This window comes from Carcharhinus amblyrhynchos, unplaced genomic scaffold, assembly GCF_965287045.1.
Source record: "Carcharhinus amblyrhynchos unplaced genomic scaffold, sCarAmb.v2.hapA scaffold_47, whole genome shotgun sequence".
In the NCBI taxonomy this organism is placed as follows: Eukaryota; Metazoa; Chordata; class Chondrichthyes; order Carcharhiniformes; family Carcharhinidae; genus Carcharhinus; species Carcharhinus amblyrhynchos.
This window is the reverse complement of record NW_027649788.1, coordinates 3,118,303-3,132,423: the sequence shown is the minus strand read 5'-3', so window position 1 is coordinate 3,132,423 and position 14,121 is coordinate 3,118,303. Positions and strand designations below refer to the sequence as shown.

At 44.4% G+C, this 14,121-nt stretch overlaps 1 protein-coding gene across 1 annotated transcript; it reads left to right on the top strand.

Annotated features, from left to right (window-relative positions):
* Window positions 1–317: 317 nt before the first annotated feature.
* Window positions 318–9,229, top strand: LOC145337368 (uncharacterized). The gene is given in 4 exon segments (XM_080182160.1): window positions 318–1,583; window positions 1,585–2,281; window positions 2,622–2,924; window positions 8,298–9,229. Coding segments are annotated over 4 exon segments (3,198 nt in total).
* The last annotated feature ends 4,892 nt before the right edge of the window (window positions 9,230–14,121 follow it).

Sequence of the window (14,121 nt, the reverse complement as noted above, 5' to 3'; positions counted from 1 at the left end):
ATCCTTTCTAAGCAGGAAGAATCTCTCTACCTCTACCCTATCTATCTACCTATACCCTATCATCCAAGTATTATTCCCTGACATTTTAATAATCCAGTGTACAACCTCGCAACATTGCAACATAATACTATTGTGGTCTGACAGTGTATACCTTTGCTAGTAGTGACCAGTGCATGACACCCTCAACACTGTTCCTTTAATACTTCATCAATCCCTCTGAAGGAGCCTACTTTCAATACACAATCCTCTCAATGTCATCTGCTGGCTAGTTTAGTACTCACTCAGTACAATCCATTCAATAGTACCGTCCATTAGTAATGCTTCACAGCCAATGTAAGATTTCTATTGTTATTTTCTCTTCTATTGTTTCAGGCGTCACCTTGTGGGATTTGGATGAGCTCCAGAAGAACCTCGACATTCAGCCTAAACCTAACACAAACTTTAACATAATCTGTTCAGACGCCTTGGACGAGAAAGCGTCCTGTTTAGATGTAGAAGCCTCACTGAAGGCCAGTTTTCTAGGGGGTCTGGTGGAAGTGAGCGGCTCTGCCAAATATCTGAATGATAGCAAGAAATCGAAGCAGCAAGCACGAGTCACCCTCAACTACCGAGCAACAACTCGTTTTGAGCAGTTAACCATGAGTCAACTGGGACCCAGTAATATTACTTACCCCTATGTCTTTGATCAGGGCTCAGCAACTCACGTTGTCACGGCCGTGATGTACGGCGCACAGGCTTTCTTCATTTTCGACCGAGAATTTTCTTCCAGCGACAATAAGCAGGAAATTGAAGGCAATCTGGAGGTGATGATTAAAAAAATCCCACTCATCAGCATCAAGGGAAAGGGTTCTTTGAAACTATCGGATAATGAAAAGAAAATTGTCGAGAAGTTCAATTGTACATTTCATGGGGATTTTCTACTCGACAGTAATCCGGTGAGCTATGAAGATGCTTTCCGTGTTTACACATCACTCCCCAAATTATTGGGCGAAAACGGGGAGAATGCTGTGCCTCTCAGGGTATGGTTGTATCCTCTTAAGAAGCTAGATTCAAAAGCTGCCCAACTAGTGCGGGAGATCAGCATCGGCCTGGTCAATCGTTCTCAGCTGCTTCTGGACCAGCTCCATGACATAGAAATAAGATGCAATGATCTAATTAAGAGCACAGCCGCCAAAGAATTCCCCGAGTTAGAAACAAAAATTCAAGCTTTCAAGGCGATGTGTATGAAATATAAAATTGTATTTCAGAAAGATCTGGGAAAGATTCTGCCAGCCATCCGTGGAACAGGACAGGGGGAAAGCAGTCTGGCCGATCTATTGGCAAAGAAAGAGCGATCTCCATTCAGCAACCATTCACTGACGACTTGGATTGGGAAGAGAGAGAAGGAGATTAACACAGTGAATGCATATCTGGCTATGTTGGGAGGAGTGGATATTCTGACAAAGAGCCAGCTGGACAGTTTCTTGGTGAATCCAATGGTTGAAAACGTTGCCTGTTTTACCTTCACTTCGCTGCATGATAAAGATACATATCTACAGGTTTTAAGCAATTATTTGAAAGACGCACCAACTTCAGAAGAGCCAGGTCACACAACGCAAGATGACACGTCAGCCCAATGAGGATTGGTTCGATGTCATTTCAGTCTCCCAACAAACGAGGACATTGGCGAGATTGTTCCTGAAATTCGCCAAACCCAACATGTCTGGTGGAGGAAATATGTGCACTGAGAGCTGCAAGATCGCAATAACTTCAATAGATGATAAAAATTGCACTGGGGCATCAATTTTCCTGTATGAACAGGGAATGTTGGTAAATAAGGCGTTTAAACCACAAAAATCTGAGATTCCACAGATTGTCGGGACAAGCGATTCAACTGTCACGCTACATCTCAAGGCCCCTGTAGGTAATGCTGAGCTGGTGCTAATGTTTAGGGTAGAATATAGGTGTGAACAAGATGAGGATTGGTCTGTGGAGAACACGGCGGATTGTAGTGAGACCTTTACTGTGTCTGGTTTGCAACCATACCATCGGTACCAGTTCAGGCCGGTCTATATTTATAAGGCATGGGTAGGTTTGCTCAGCGATCCCACTGCCTGTACCCTCACTCTTCCTGCTGCTCCGCCGACTGACATTTCCGTATCCAAAGTTCAACCAACATCACTAACCATTACCTGGGCCCCTCCAGCGCAGGTCGCTGATGGTGTGAATATTGAATGTTACTTAATCAAATATCAGAAACAGAATTGTCAGCAGGACTCATGGACGGAGCAAAGAAACGAAGGTCCGGTTTGTAGATGTACATTGAACAATCTTGACGCTGATACTTCCTACAGGGTCCAGGTGCCTGCTCTTTGTGGAAAAGCTGGCATAGGTGCTTCAAGTCAGGAGAAGGTGATTGTAACTTCCAGACAGAGGGTCCCAAATCAATTTGTAGAACAACCAGAGTGCAGGCAGCAATAATGAGTATTCAATGATTCAATATGAAATCAATCACCAAGAGGGTTTCCGAGTTCCAAACTCTCTCACCATTGTGGAATTCAATGAAGAATTACTGTACTACTCCGATGTACTTTTCGAAGATCACACCAGTATTAAACAATGTAATTGTCTGTGTGTAACAGCAAAATCGTCAGCAGTTTCTTTGCTGGAGAATGTGAACCTCAATTATATTAAACCCTATTTTAAGGATAGCAGATTCATTCCCCAGCTCATGGTCACGTCGTGTGATGGTCAAACACCAGCTGTACTTCAGGCACTTCAGAACTCGGAAATTAACTTCCGCAGAGATGCTGCGGGTGTTCCCATTCACTTCAAATTTAACTTTTCAAGCTTGTTCTCTTCCAGCTCCTTTTCTAGTAATCAAGGGGAAGGGAGTGGATCGGAGCGGAACCAGCCGGGTCCCGGGAAGTCTGCGACAGATGACAGTGAGGTTGGGAAAAGAGATTGGCATGAAAATCTGAATGGTCTCCTGTGGAACATGACAAACAACAGCCTCCAACAATTCCTTGTGGAATTAAATGTACCATGGCCTTCATAGCGAGGGGGATTGACTATAAAAGTAGGGAGGTCTTGCTGCGGTTGTATAGGGCATTGGTGAGGCCGCAGCTGGAGTACTGTGTGCAGTTTTGGTCGCCGCACTTATGCAAGAATATTTTGGCCTTGGAGGGAGTGCAGAGGAGGTTTACTAGGCTGATACCGGAGTTGAGGGGATTGAGCTATGAGGAGAGGCTGAATAAACTAGGCTTGTACTCGTTAGAGTTTAGAAGAATGAGGGGAGATCTCATTGAGACGTATAAGATGATGAATGGGATGGATAGGATAGAGGTGGAGAGACTCTTCCCGCTCAGAAAGGACAGTAGAACTAGGGGGCACAGCCTCAAGATAAAGGGGGGGCGGTTTAGAACGGAGTTGAGGAGGAACTTCTTCACTCAAAGGGTGGTGAATCTCTGGAATTCTCTGCCCGTTGAAGTGGTGGAGGCTACCTCACTAAATATTTTTAAGAAGCGGGTTGATGGGTTTTTGATAAGAGAGGGGATTAAGGGTTATGGGGAGAGGGCGGGAATGTGGAACTGAGCCACGACAGATCAGCCATGATCTTATTGAATGGCGGGGCAGGCTCGAAGGGCTAGATGGCCTACTCCTGCTCCTATTTCTTATGTTCTTATAAGCATTGGCTGAATATTGTTCCTCCTGCAGAATGTTTGAGGTGAAGGGTGCTGTCAGTGTCCCTGCTGATTTCACCTGTGGGAAGTGCACCCATCTCCAGTCCTTCAAAAAGCACATTAGGGAACTGGAGCGGGAGTTGGATGAACTTTGGATCATTCGCAAGGCAGAGGTGATCATAGATAGAAACTTCAGGGATGAAGTTACTCCGAAGAATGATGATAGATGGGTGACACTGAGAGGCGCTGGGAAGGAGCAGTCAATACAGGGATCCTTGTGGTCGTTCCCCTCAGCAACAAGTATGCTGCTTTGGATGGGGCTGGGGGGGAACGACCTACCAGTGGTAAGCCACGGAGACTGGATCTCCAGCACTGAGTCGGTCCCTGTCGGGAGAGCAGGAAAGCAATAGTTATGGGGGACTCGATAGTTTTAGGGGCAGATAGGAGGTTCTGTGACAGCAAAACAGACTCACGGATGGTATGTTGCCTCCAGGGTGCCTGGGTCTGTGACGTCTAGGACCATATTTTCAGGATCCTTAGGGGGAGGAAGGGAGTTGGGGGGGGTGGGGGGGGGGCAGCCACAATTGGTGATACACATCGGTACCAACGACATTTGTAGGAGAAGAGACAGGGATTTAAAACAGGAATTTAGGGAGCTAGGATGGAAGCTGAGAGCCAGGAAAAAAACCATGTTGTCATCTCGGGTTTGTTGCCAGTGCCACTTGCTATCAAGTTGAGGAACAGGGCGAGAGTGCAGATAAACACGTGGCTGCAAGGATGGTGTAGGAGGGAGGGTTTCAGTTACATGGATAATTGGAGCACATTCTGGGGAAGTGGGGGACCTGTACTAACAGAACTGTTTGCACCTGAACCAGAGGGGCACCAATATCCTGGGAGGGAAATTCAATATGGCTCTTCGGGAGGGAGGGGGTGTGTTTAAACTAATTTGTCAGGGGGTTGGGAAAACGAGCCATATCAGTCCAGAAGCCAGTGTTGAGTGTCGTGAGGTACGGAGGAGGGTATCAAGGTCACAGAAGTGTACCGGCAGACAGGAAGGTGTGTTGAAGTGCGTCTACTTCAATGCAAGGAGCATCTGGAATAAAGTAGGTGAACCTGGAGTGTGGATTGGTACTTGGGAGTACGATGTTGTGACCATTACAGAGACATGGTTAGAACAATGTTGGGAATGGTTGTTGGAAATCCTGGGGTATAGATGTTTCAATAAGAGTAGGGAAGGTGGTAAAAGAGGCAGAGGAGTAATATTGTTAATCAAGGATAGTATTATTAATCAAGGATAGTTTAACGGCTGCAGAAAGATTGTTTGAGGGGCATCTGCCTACTGAGGTAATATGGGCTGAAGTTAGAAATAGGCAAAGAGCGCTCACGCTGTTAGGAGTTTTCTATAGGCTCCCAAATAGTAATAGAGATGTGGAGGAAGAAATTGTAAAGCAGATTATGGATAGGTGTGAAGGTCACATGGTAGTCATCATGGGTGACTTCAACTCTCCAAATATTGATTGGAACCTTTATAGGTCGAATAGTTTGGATGGGGCAGTTTTTGTACAGTGTGTGCAGGTGGGTTTCCTGATACAATATGTGGATAGGCTGACAAGAAGTGGGGCCACATTGGATTGGGAAATGAACCTGGCCAAGTGTTAGATTTGTTTGTGGGAGAGCACTTTGGAGATAGTGACCACAATTCTGTCTTTCACTATTGCAATGGAGAGGGATAGGGCCATACGACAGGGCAAGGTTTATAATTGGGGGAAGGGTAATTATGATGCCATTAGGCAAGAATTAGGGAGCATAAGATGGGAACAGAAACTGTCAGGGAAAGACACAAATGAAAAGTGGAACTTGTTCAAGCTAGTTCAACAAATACTGTGTGTCTTTGATAGATCTGTCCCTGTCAGGCAGGGAGGAAATGGCTGAGTGAGGGTATCATGGTTCACAAAAGAGGTTGAATTTCTTGTCAAGAGGAAAGAAGAAGTGTGTTTAAGGATGAAAAAAGCAAGGTTCATTTGGTTTGCTGGAGGGTTACAAGGTAGCAAGGAATGAGCTCAAAGAAAGGACTTAGGAGAGCTAGAAGGGGGACATAAGAAGTTCTTGGCAGGTAGGATCAAGGAAAACACCAAGGCTTTTTACTCTGATGTGAGAAATAAAAGAATGACCAGGGTGAGGTTAGGACCAGTTAAGGATTGTAGTGGGAACTTGTGCATGAGGTCAGAAGAGATAGGAGATATACTTTCCTTCAGTGTTCACCAAGGAGAGGGGTCATGTTTTTGAGGATGAGAGTGTGATGCAGGTTGATAGGCTGGAGGAGGTAGATGTTCTGAGAGAAGATGTATTAGCAATTTCAAAGAACCTGAGTGCTGATAAGTCCGCTGGGCCAGTTGGGGTATATCTTAAGTTCCTTTAGGAGGCAAGGGATGAAATTGCAGAGCCTTTGGCTTTGATCTTTAGGTCCTCAGTGTCCATGGGGATAGTGCCAGAGGCCTGGAGAGTGGTGAATGTTATTCCTCTGTTCAAGAGGGGAAATAGGAATGACCCTGGTAATTATAGCTTGGTCAGTCTTACTTCAGTAGTCGGTAAGTTAATGGAAAAGATCCTGAAGGAAAGGATTTATGGCCATTTGGAAAGATGCAGCTTAATCCAGGATATTCAGCATGAATTTGTGAAGGGTAAGTCTTGCCTCAAATTTGATTGAATTATTTAAGGAGGTCAGTAAGTGTGTAGATGAAGGTAGAGCAGTTGATGTTGTATACATGGATTTTAGTAAGGCATTTGATAAGATTCCCCATGGTAGACTCAAGAGAAAAGTAAGGAGGTGTGGGATAGAGGGAAATTTGACCAATTGGGTAAATAACTAGCTATCTCATAGAAGACAGAGAGCGGTAGTGGATAGAAAATGTTCAGACTGGAGACCAGTTACCAGCGGTGTACCACAGGGATCAGCGCTGGATTCCTCTGCTATTTGTGATCTTTTATCAATGACTTGGAGGACAGGGCTGAAGAGTGGGCCAGTGAATCTGTTGGTAACACCAATATTGGTGGAATTGTGGATGAGGTGGAGGGCTGTTCTCGGCTGCAAAAAGGCATTGATAGGATGCAAAGCTGTGCCGAGAAATGGCAGATGGAGTTTAACACTGATAAGTGTGAGGTGATTCATTTTGGTAGGACAAGTTTGAACGCAGATTGCAGGGTCAACGGCAGGGTTCTGAGGAATGTGGAGGAAGAGACCCCTTGGGGCTCATATCCACAGATCTCTGAACATTGCCACTCAATTGGATAGGACCTGAAGAAGGCCTATAGTGTGTTAGCGTTTATTAACAGGGGGTTTGAGTTTAAGAGCTGTGGGGTTATGCTGCAACTATACAGGACCTTGGTGAGACCACATTTGGAATATTTTGTGCAGTTCTGGTCACCTCACTATAAGAAGGGTGTGGAAGCAATGGAGAGAGAGCAGATGAGATTTACAGGATGCTGCCTGGTTTGGAGAGTAGGTCTTATGAGGAAAGATTGAGGGAGTTAGTTTTTTTTTCCGTTTAGAATGGAGGAGGATGATGGGCGACTTAATAGAGGTTTATAAGATGATGAAGGGGATAGATAAAGTGGGTGTTCAGAGACTATTTCCTCTGGTGGATGTAGCTGTTACCAGGGGGCATAATTATAATGTTCATGGTGGGAGATATAGCAGGGATGCCCGAGGTAGGATCTTTACTCAGACAGTGGTTGGGATGTGGAATGCACTGCCTGCTGTGATAGTGGAGTCGGACACTTTAGCAACTTTCAATTGGTTATTGGATAGGCACATGGAGCACACCAGAATGATAGGGAATGGGATAGCTTGATTTCAGACAAAGCTCGGCACAATATCGAGGGCTGAAGGGCCTGTATCATGCTGTTCTGTTCTATGTTATCTCACTGTAAATGAGCAAAAGGCTTGCTGGGCTGAATGGCCCTACTCCTGTTTCTATGTTCCTATATTCTTTTTATTTATGCGCTCAAGGATTGATCACGATATATGGAGAGAATTCGATTCTTGTGGCACTGGCTGCGCTTTTCATATTGCAATGCTTCACGAGGTACTTCTAAAAATATTATGACTGAAGTGTATTTCCTTCTCAAAACAAATGTGCAATTTTAACTACAATGAAAAGGTTGACTTTCCTTCTTTATCTAACATAATAATAAAATTTTAAAGAAATTCTTCACTGTTTTTTTAATGCACATGGAACACGTTGAAGTGTCCTCTTAATTAAACACAACAAGCTCAAAAATAGGCACGTTACCCAAGTTTATTTGTTACATCACCGTAAGTAATGATAATGATGAACTCACCATTTTGACTGCCTCGGGGATTGATGTAGATATAAATACAGTATATCAATTAGAGTTTAAACATTACATTATTCATCCATTCTCACAAAATGGGTAAACCTGTTATTTTGTTGGCAAAAGAGATTTTCTACCCAGTTATTGCAGCTTTCGGTGTTCCTGGTGAGCCTTTGCATATTGTTGATTTTTAAACTGTCTTAGCTGTCTAAATTGTATTGTAGCTTTTTGGATGAATTAAGTCGACGTATCAATAAACCAGATGCTGGAGAAACATCCACTTTTCTTTTCTTTTTTCAGCAAACTTGGTGACCATTGTGATTCTTTGCCGGGGAAAATGTGGTCTGTCCGATCGCATCTCTTTAATCATGTTAGCCATGGCGACAGCAGATCTGTTTGTCATGATTATCAATGTAATGATGTATCATATATTCAGTTATAATTTGACACTTTCATTTTTGCACTTCACTCCCGTGTGCAAGTTTGTGCTCTACATGACTGGCGTCGCACTTGATTTGTCTGTCTGGTTTACTGTCTTCTTCACATTTGATCGATTTCTGGTTATCTGCAGCCGGAAGTTCAAAGCCAAGCATTTCACCAAGAGAAGTGTCGTTGTAGTTATAACAATTTTCTCTGTTCTGATATTTTTAAAAGATATCCCTTATTTCTTTGGATTTGAGCATCAGCAAATGATTAACAATGTGCAGTGGGGTTGTCAGCCAAGTGTGGATTTTTTATCTTCACCTTTCAGCATTGCATTCTTCTGGTTTCACATATCTTCTCTTGTTTGGCTTCCCTTTACCTTAATTGTCTTCTTCAATTCGTTGACGATCAGACGTATTATTGTGGCCAGCAGAGCCCGAAAAAAACTTGGGAATCACACAACTGAGAAAGGGTCTGATCCAGAGATAGAGAAGCGGAGGAAAACCATCATCTTACTCTTCACTGTGTCGGGCAGCTTTCTGCTCTTGTGGTTGCCATCTGTCATTGGCCTTGCAATTTCTAAACTGGTAAGTATCAATTCTTACCAGGGTGACCGTTCAAATATTGAATATATCGTCACCGAAATTGGAACAATGTTGAAGTTTTTGAGCTCCTGTCCAAATACGTGTATTTATGCAGTGACTCAGAGACAATTCCGAGAGGAGCTGAAGAAGTTGTTGAACTCTCCCTGCACATTGATTCTGCGGTTTGCCAATAATAAAGGAGGTACAAGTTACAGCTCCAGATGAAACATTAGCATTTATTTTAGCCCAGTTCGTAGCATAGATTTGAATTTTCAGCTTTTCTACTACATGGGTGGCATAGTAGCACTGCTGCTTCACAGCACCAGGGACACGGGTTCGGTTCCTGACTTGGGTCACTGTCTGTTTGAACGTTCTCCCCATGTATGCATGCGTTCACTCCAGGTGCTCTGGTTTCCTCCAACATTCTGCAAGATGTGATGGTTAGGTGCATTGACCTGAAGAAGGCTGTGCTACTAGGAAATTTCACAGCAACTTCATTCTAGTGTTAATGTAAGTCTTACGTGTGATTAATAAATAAACTTTCAAACTTTATAAAACTGAATGGCATAAAGAATGATATTCAACCTTATTGTGTTACCCAGCAGCATTATAGAAAACAGATTTCCACACATTATTGGCTGAAAGCTACGGCCAATAAAATATGTTCTGCCTCAAATGTTAAACCTGAAGTAATACCAGAATGGAATATTTGATCACAACAATTTGGTACGTGAAAAACTGACTTGACATTTAATTCTAACATGCAATTTGTTGGATGAGATTAATCCAACAGATGGAAGTAAATGTCGAAATTGTCGTGAAAATGGACCATAATTTAACCTGCTCTTTTGACTCAGGGGTGGTGACAGATGACGGGGGAATCATAATTGCACTGTCCTTGTTCAGAGGAGGCTCAAACAATAACGTTAGCATCTATGGACACAGTAGGAAAAGCTCGCGTTTTGGAATCTCTTGGAAGCAAACGCTCAAGACAAAATTGGTAAAATACGAGTTTATTATGGACATCCAACGGGGATTTTTTTCTTTTCGAAAGATCAATCAGGTTAACGAAATTGCTTGAGCATATTTTTAAATTAAATAACGGAAGGTTCTTTGGGGTAAGGTGTGCATAAAATTCCAAAAGACATTGAACACGATTTGTCACAACAGTCTTGTGAGGGAAAAAAAATGGTGGTTAAAATGGTCAGTAACAAGATGGATATCAAATTGTTTAAAGGTCAGGAAACAGTGGTTTCAGAATTTAATGGTTAAAAGTGATGTTCAGGCTGAAGGGAGGTTCGTTCTGCTGTTTCACGGGCTAGAGCCCGTTCTGTCACCGATTATATGAACTACCCAAACATTGGGGTGTAGGATACAGTTCCAACCTATTATTCTCAACTGATGTTGAGCAGATGCCCACTAAGCAATTTTGTGCAAGAGAGCAATAGAAAATGGAATTTAATGTGAAAAGTGAGAGAAGATGTATTTTTGGGATGATGAGCAATAAAGGGGAAATATACAAAAGGGTGGTGAGATGTTTGGACATGGCAAGTCCAAAGGGACACTTGGGGTGCTTTTTTAAATCCAATAATGAATTCTTTCCATTGTGGCCACGTTACAATCCTATATTCAGTGTTTTTTTTTTGGATTTTTCTCCACAAGAAGACTCATAATCCATTTGTTTAGTTCCTTTACCGTTTCTTTTTTACTAATCATACATGTTCCAGTTTTGCCTGTAATGGGTTCACGTTTTCTTTTAACAATCTTTTTGTTGCTTAAAGAAATATAAATTTATTACACACAATGTATTGATAAATTAAATAGTTCTTGACCAGCACAGCTTTCCGATGGTATGTTAGCTTTTTTAGGAAGGGGTATAGAATATAAGAGCTGGAGTCTAATGTTGCAGTTGTATAGAACGTTGGTTAGGCTGCATTTGGAGTACTGCGTACAGTTCTGGTCGCCTTACTACCAGAAGGACGTGGAGACTCTGGAGAGAGTGCAGAGGAGGTTTACCAGGATGTTGCCTGGTATGGAAGGACTGGGGTATGAGGAAAGATTGAAGAAATTGGGGCTCTTTTCCCTTGAAAGACGCCAACTGAGGGGGGATCTAATAGAGGTATATAAGATTATGAAGGGTATAGATGGAGTAAACAGAGGTAAGCTATTTCCTACAATAGAGTCACGTAGGACAAGGGGCCATGGACTTAAGGTGAGGGGGGAGAGGTACAACACAGATATTAGAGGGAGGTTTTTCACACAGAGGGTAGTGGGGGTATGGAATGCTCTGCCAAGTAAGGTGGTGGAGGCAAACACGCTAGAGTCCTTTAAGAGTAACTTAGACAGGCACATGACTGAGCTGGAGATGGGTGGATATAGGAGAACCTTTAATTAAGGGTCATTAGCATTGGGGTGTCCCTAGAAATGTAAATGGGTATAGTATGATAATAATGTTTTTCTCTGTTTTCATTCACAGGTTTGAAGTCGGTCCACCTCGTGTCCAACGAGGGGCATACACGTGATGGGTCATACTGGGGCTGCTCTTGGTTGTTCGAGATTGGCCGAGTGCTTCATGTCGTTAGTGTGTGCCTAAACTGGACAAGATACTGGGCAAGACGACAGCTCAGTGACTATCGCTGATTGCTGTGCAGACACATGGATTTGGGCCGGTGTCTGTGGGAGTTTGCGCATTCTCCCCGTGCTTGCGTGGGTTTTCTCCGGGTGCTCCGGTTCCTCCCACACCCCAAAGATGTGGTGTTAGGCTGATTGGCAGGAATAAATTGTCCCGAAATCAGTTTTCCCTCAATCTGGATGGCCATAAAACATGAGATAGGGGTCATGGGTAGAGAGGTGGAGTTGAGATGGCAGCGTGGGCTCGTTGGGCTGAAGGGCCTGTTTCCCAGGCTGATTTTGTTCTTTGTTCTTTGACTGGTTAGTGTTTTCCCCGACTGGTCAATGTTTTCCCCTCGGTTGATTAATGTTGTGCCCCTGCTTCTCCAGGGACTGTGCCCGACTGGTTAACGTTTTCCCCTCGGTTCTCCAGGGACCAAGTCCAACTGGTTAATGTTTTCCCCGACTGGTTAATGTTTTGCCCCTGCTTCTCTGGAGACTAAGTGCGACTGGTTAATGTTTTCCCTTCTACTCCAGGGAGCAGATCCAACTGGTTAATGTTTTCCCCTCACTTCTCCAGGGACTCTGTCCCACTGGTTAATGTTTTCCCCGACTGGTTAATGCTTTGACCCTGCTTCTCTGGAGACTAAGTGCAACTGGTTTAATGTTTTCCCTTCTACTCCAGGGACCAGAGTCTAACTGGTTAATGTTTTCCCTTCTGCTCCAGGCACCACGTCCAACTGGTTCATGTTTTGCCCCTGCTTGTCCAGAGGGTACAATAAAAGGGGGACTGCCATTGCCCACACCGCAGCAGCAGCAGCTGGTTAATGTTTTCCCCTCGCAAGTGGAAGCCTCCCTTCCCCCATCTGGCTGACACACTGACTTTCCCATTCCCTCAGCATCTTTACAAACACTGCCTGCCATTTCTTCAAAGCTTTGTTGACAGCTGCCTGCACTGGCTTCAATACTCACCTCTCCCCCGCTCTCACTCGAACACTCAACCTGTGCCTGAACTGAGAGAGGCAGGGAGTGAGTTTTTAAAGTTTCTGAAGTGTCAGAAGTCAGGCTGACATTAACACTGCAGTGAAGTTACTGAGAGAGAGCGACAGTGAGAGAGAGGGAGAGACAGACAGACAGACAGAGAGAGGGGGGATCGATATTTAAAGGTGTCAACTTGAATGGTTCATACTCACAAGCAAGGCCTACATTCACACTGAATCAGCTTACTGGGACACAGAGATACAGAGGGAGAGGTGAAAGTTTTCCCCGACTGGTTAATGTTTTCACCCCTGCTTCTCCAGGCTCCAAGTCCCACTGGTTAATGTTTTCCCCAGTTGGTTAATGTTTTCTCCAAGTTTGGTTAATGTTGTGCCCCTGCTTCTCCAGGGACAATGTCCAACTGGTTAATTTTTTCCCCCTGCGTCTCCAGGCACCACATCCCACTGGTTAATGTTTCCCCGCGGTTGGTTAATGTTTTGCCCACTCCAGCCAGAGACTAAGTCCCATTGATTAATGCTTTCCACGGTTGCTTCATGTTTTGCCCGACTGGTTAATGTTTTTTCCGACTGGTTAATGTTTTGCCTGACTGGTTAAAGTTTTCCCCACGGTTGGTTCATCTTGTGCCCCTGCGTCTCCAGGGTCAATGTCCAACTGGTTAATGTTTTCCCCTCGGTTCTCCAGGGACCAGGCCCGACTGGTTAATGTTTTGCCCCTGCTTCTCCAGGGAGCAAGTCCAACTGGTTCATGTTTTCCCGATGTGGGTATGCCGGCGTTGGACTGGCGTAAACACAGTAAAAAGTCTGACAACACCAGGTTTTAGTCCAACCTATTTATTTGTTTTCCCCACAGTTCTCCAAGGACTATGTCCAACTGGTTAGTGATTTCCCCATGGTTGGTTCATGCTTTCCCCACCGCTGTGTCATGTTTTGCCCATCCAGCCAGACCCTAAGTCCCACTGGTTAATGTTTTCCCCTCGGTTGGCTAACGTTTTGTCCCTGCTTCTCCAGGGAGCAAGCCCAACTGGATAATGTTTTCCCCTTCGCTTCTCCAGGGACAGGGCCCGACGGGTGAATGTTTTGCCCCTGCTCCTCCAGGGACTAAGTCCCACTGTGTAATGACTTCCCCATGGTTGGTTCATGCTTTCCCCACGGTTGGTTAATGTTTTGCCCATCCAGACAGAGGCCAAGTCCCACTGGTTAATGTTTTCCCCGACTGGTTAATGTTTTGTCCGACTGGTTAATGTTTCCCCCACGGTTGGTTAATGTTTCGCCCCTGCTTCTCCGGGGGAGTATGTCCAACTGGTTAATGTTTTCCCCTCGGTTCTCCAGGCACCCAGCCCGACTGGTTAATGTTTTCCCCCTGCTTCTCCAGGGACTAAGTCCCACTGGTTAATGTTTTCCCCATGGTTGGTTCATGCTTTCCCCACCGTTGCTTAATGTTTTGCCCATCCAGACAGAGGCCAAGTCCCACTGGTTAATGTTTTCCCCGACTGGTTAATGTTCTCCCCA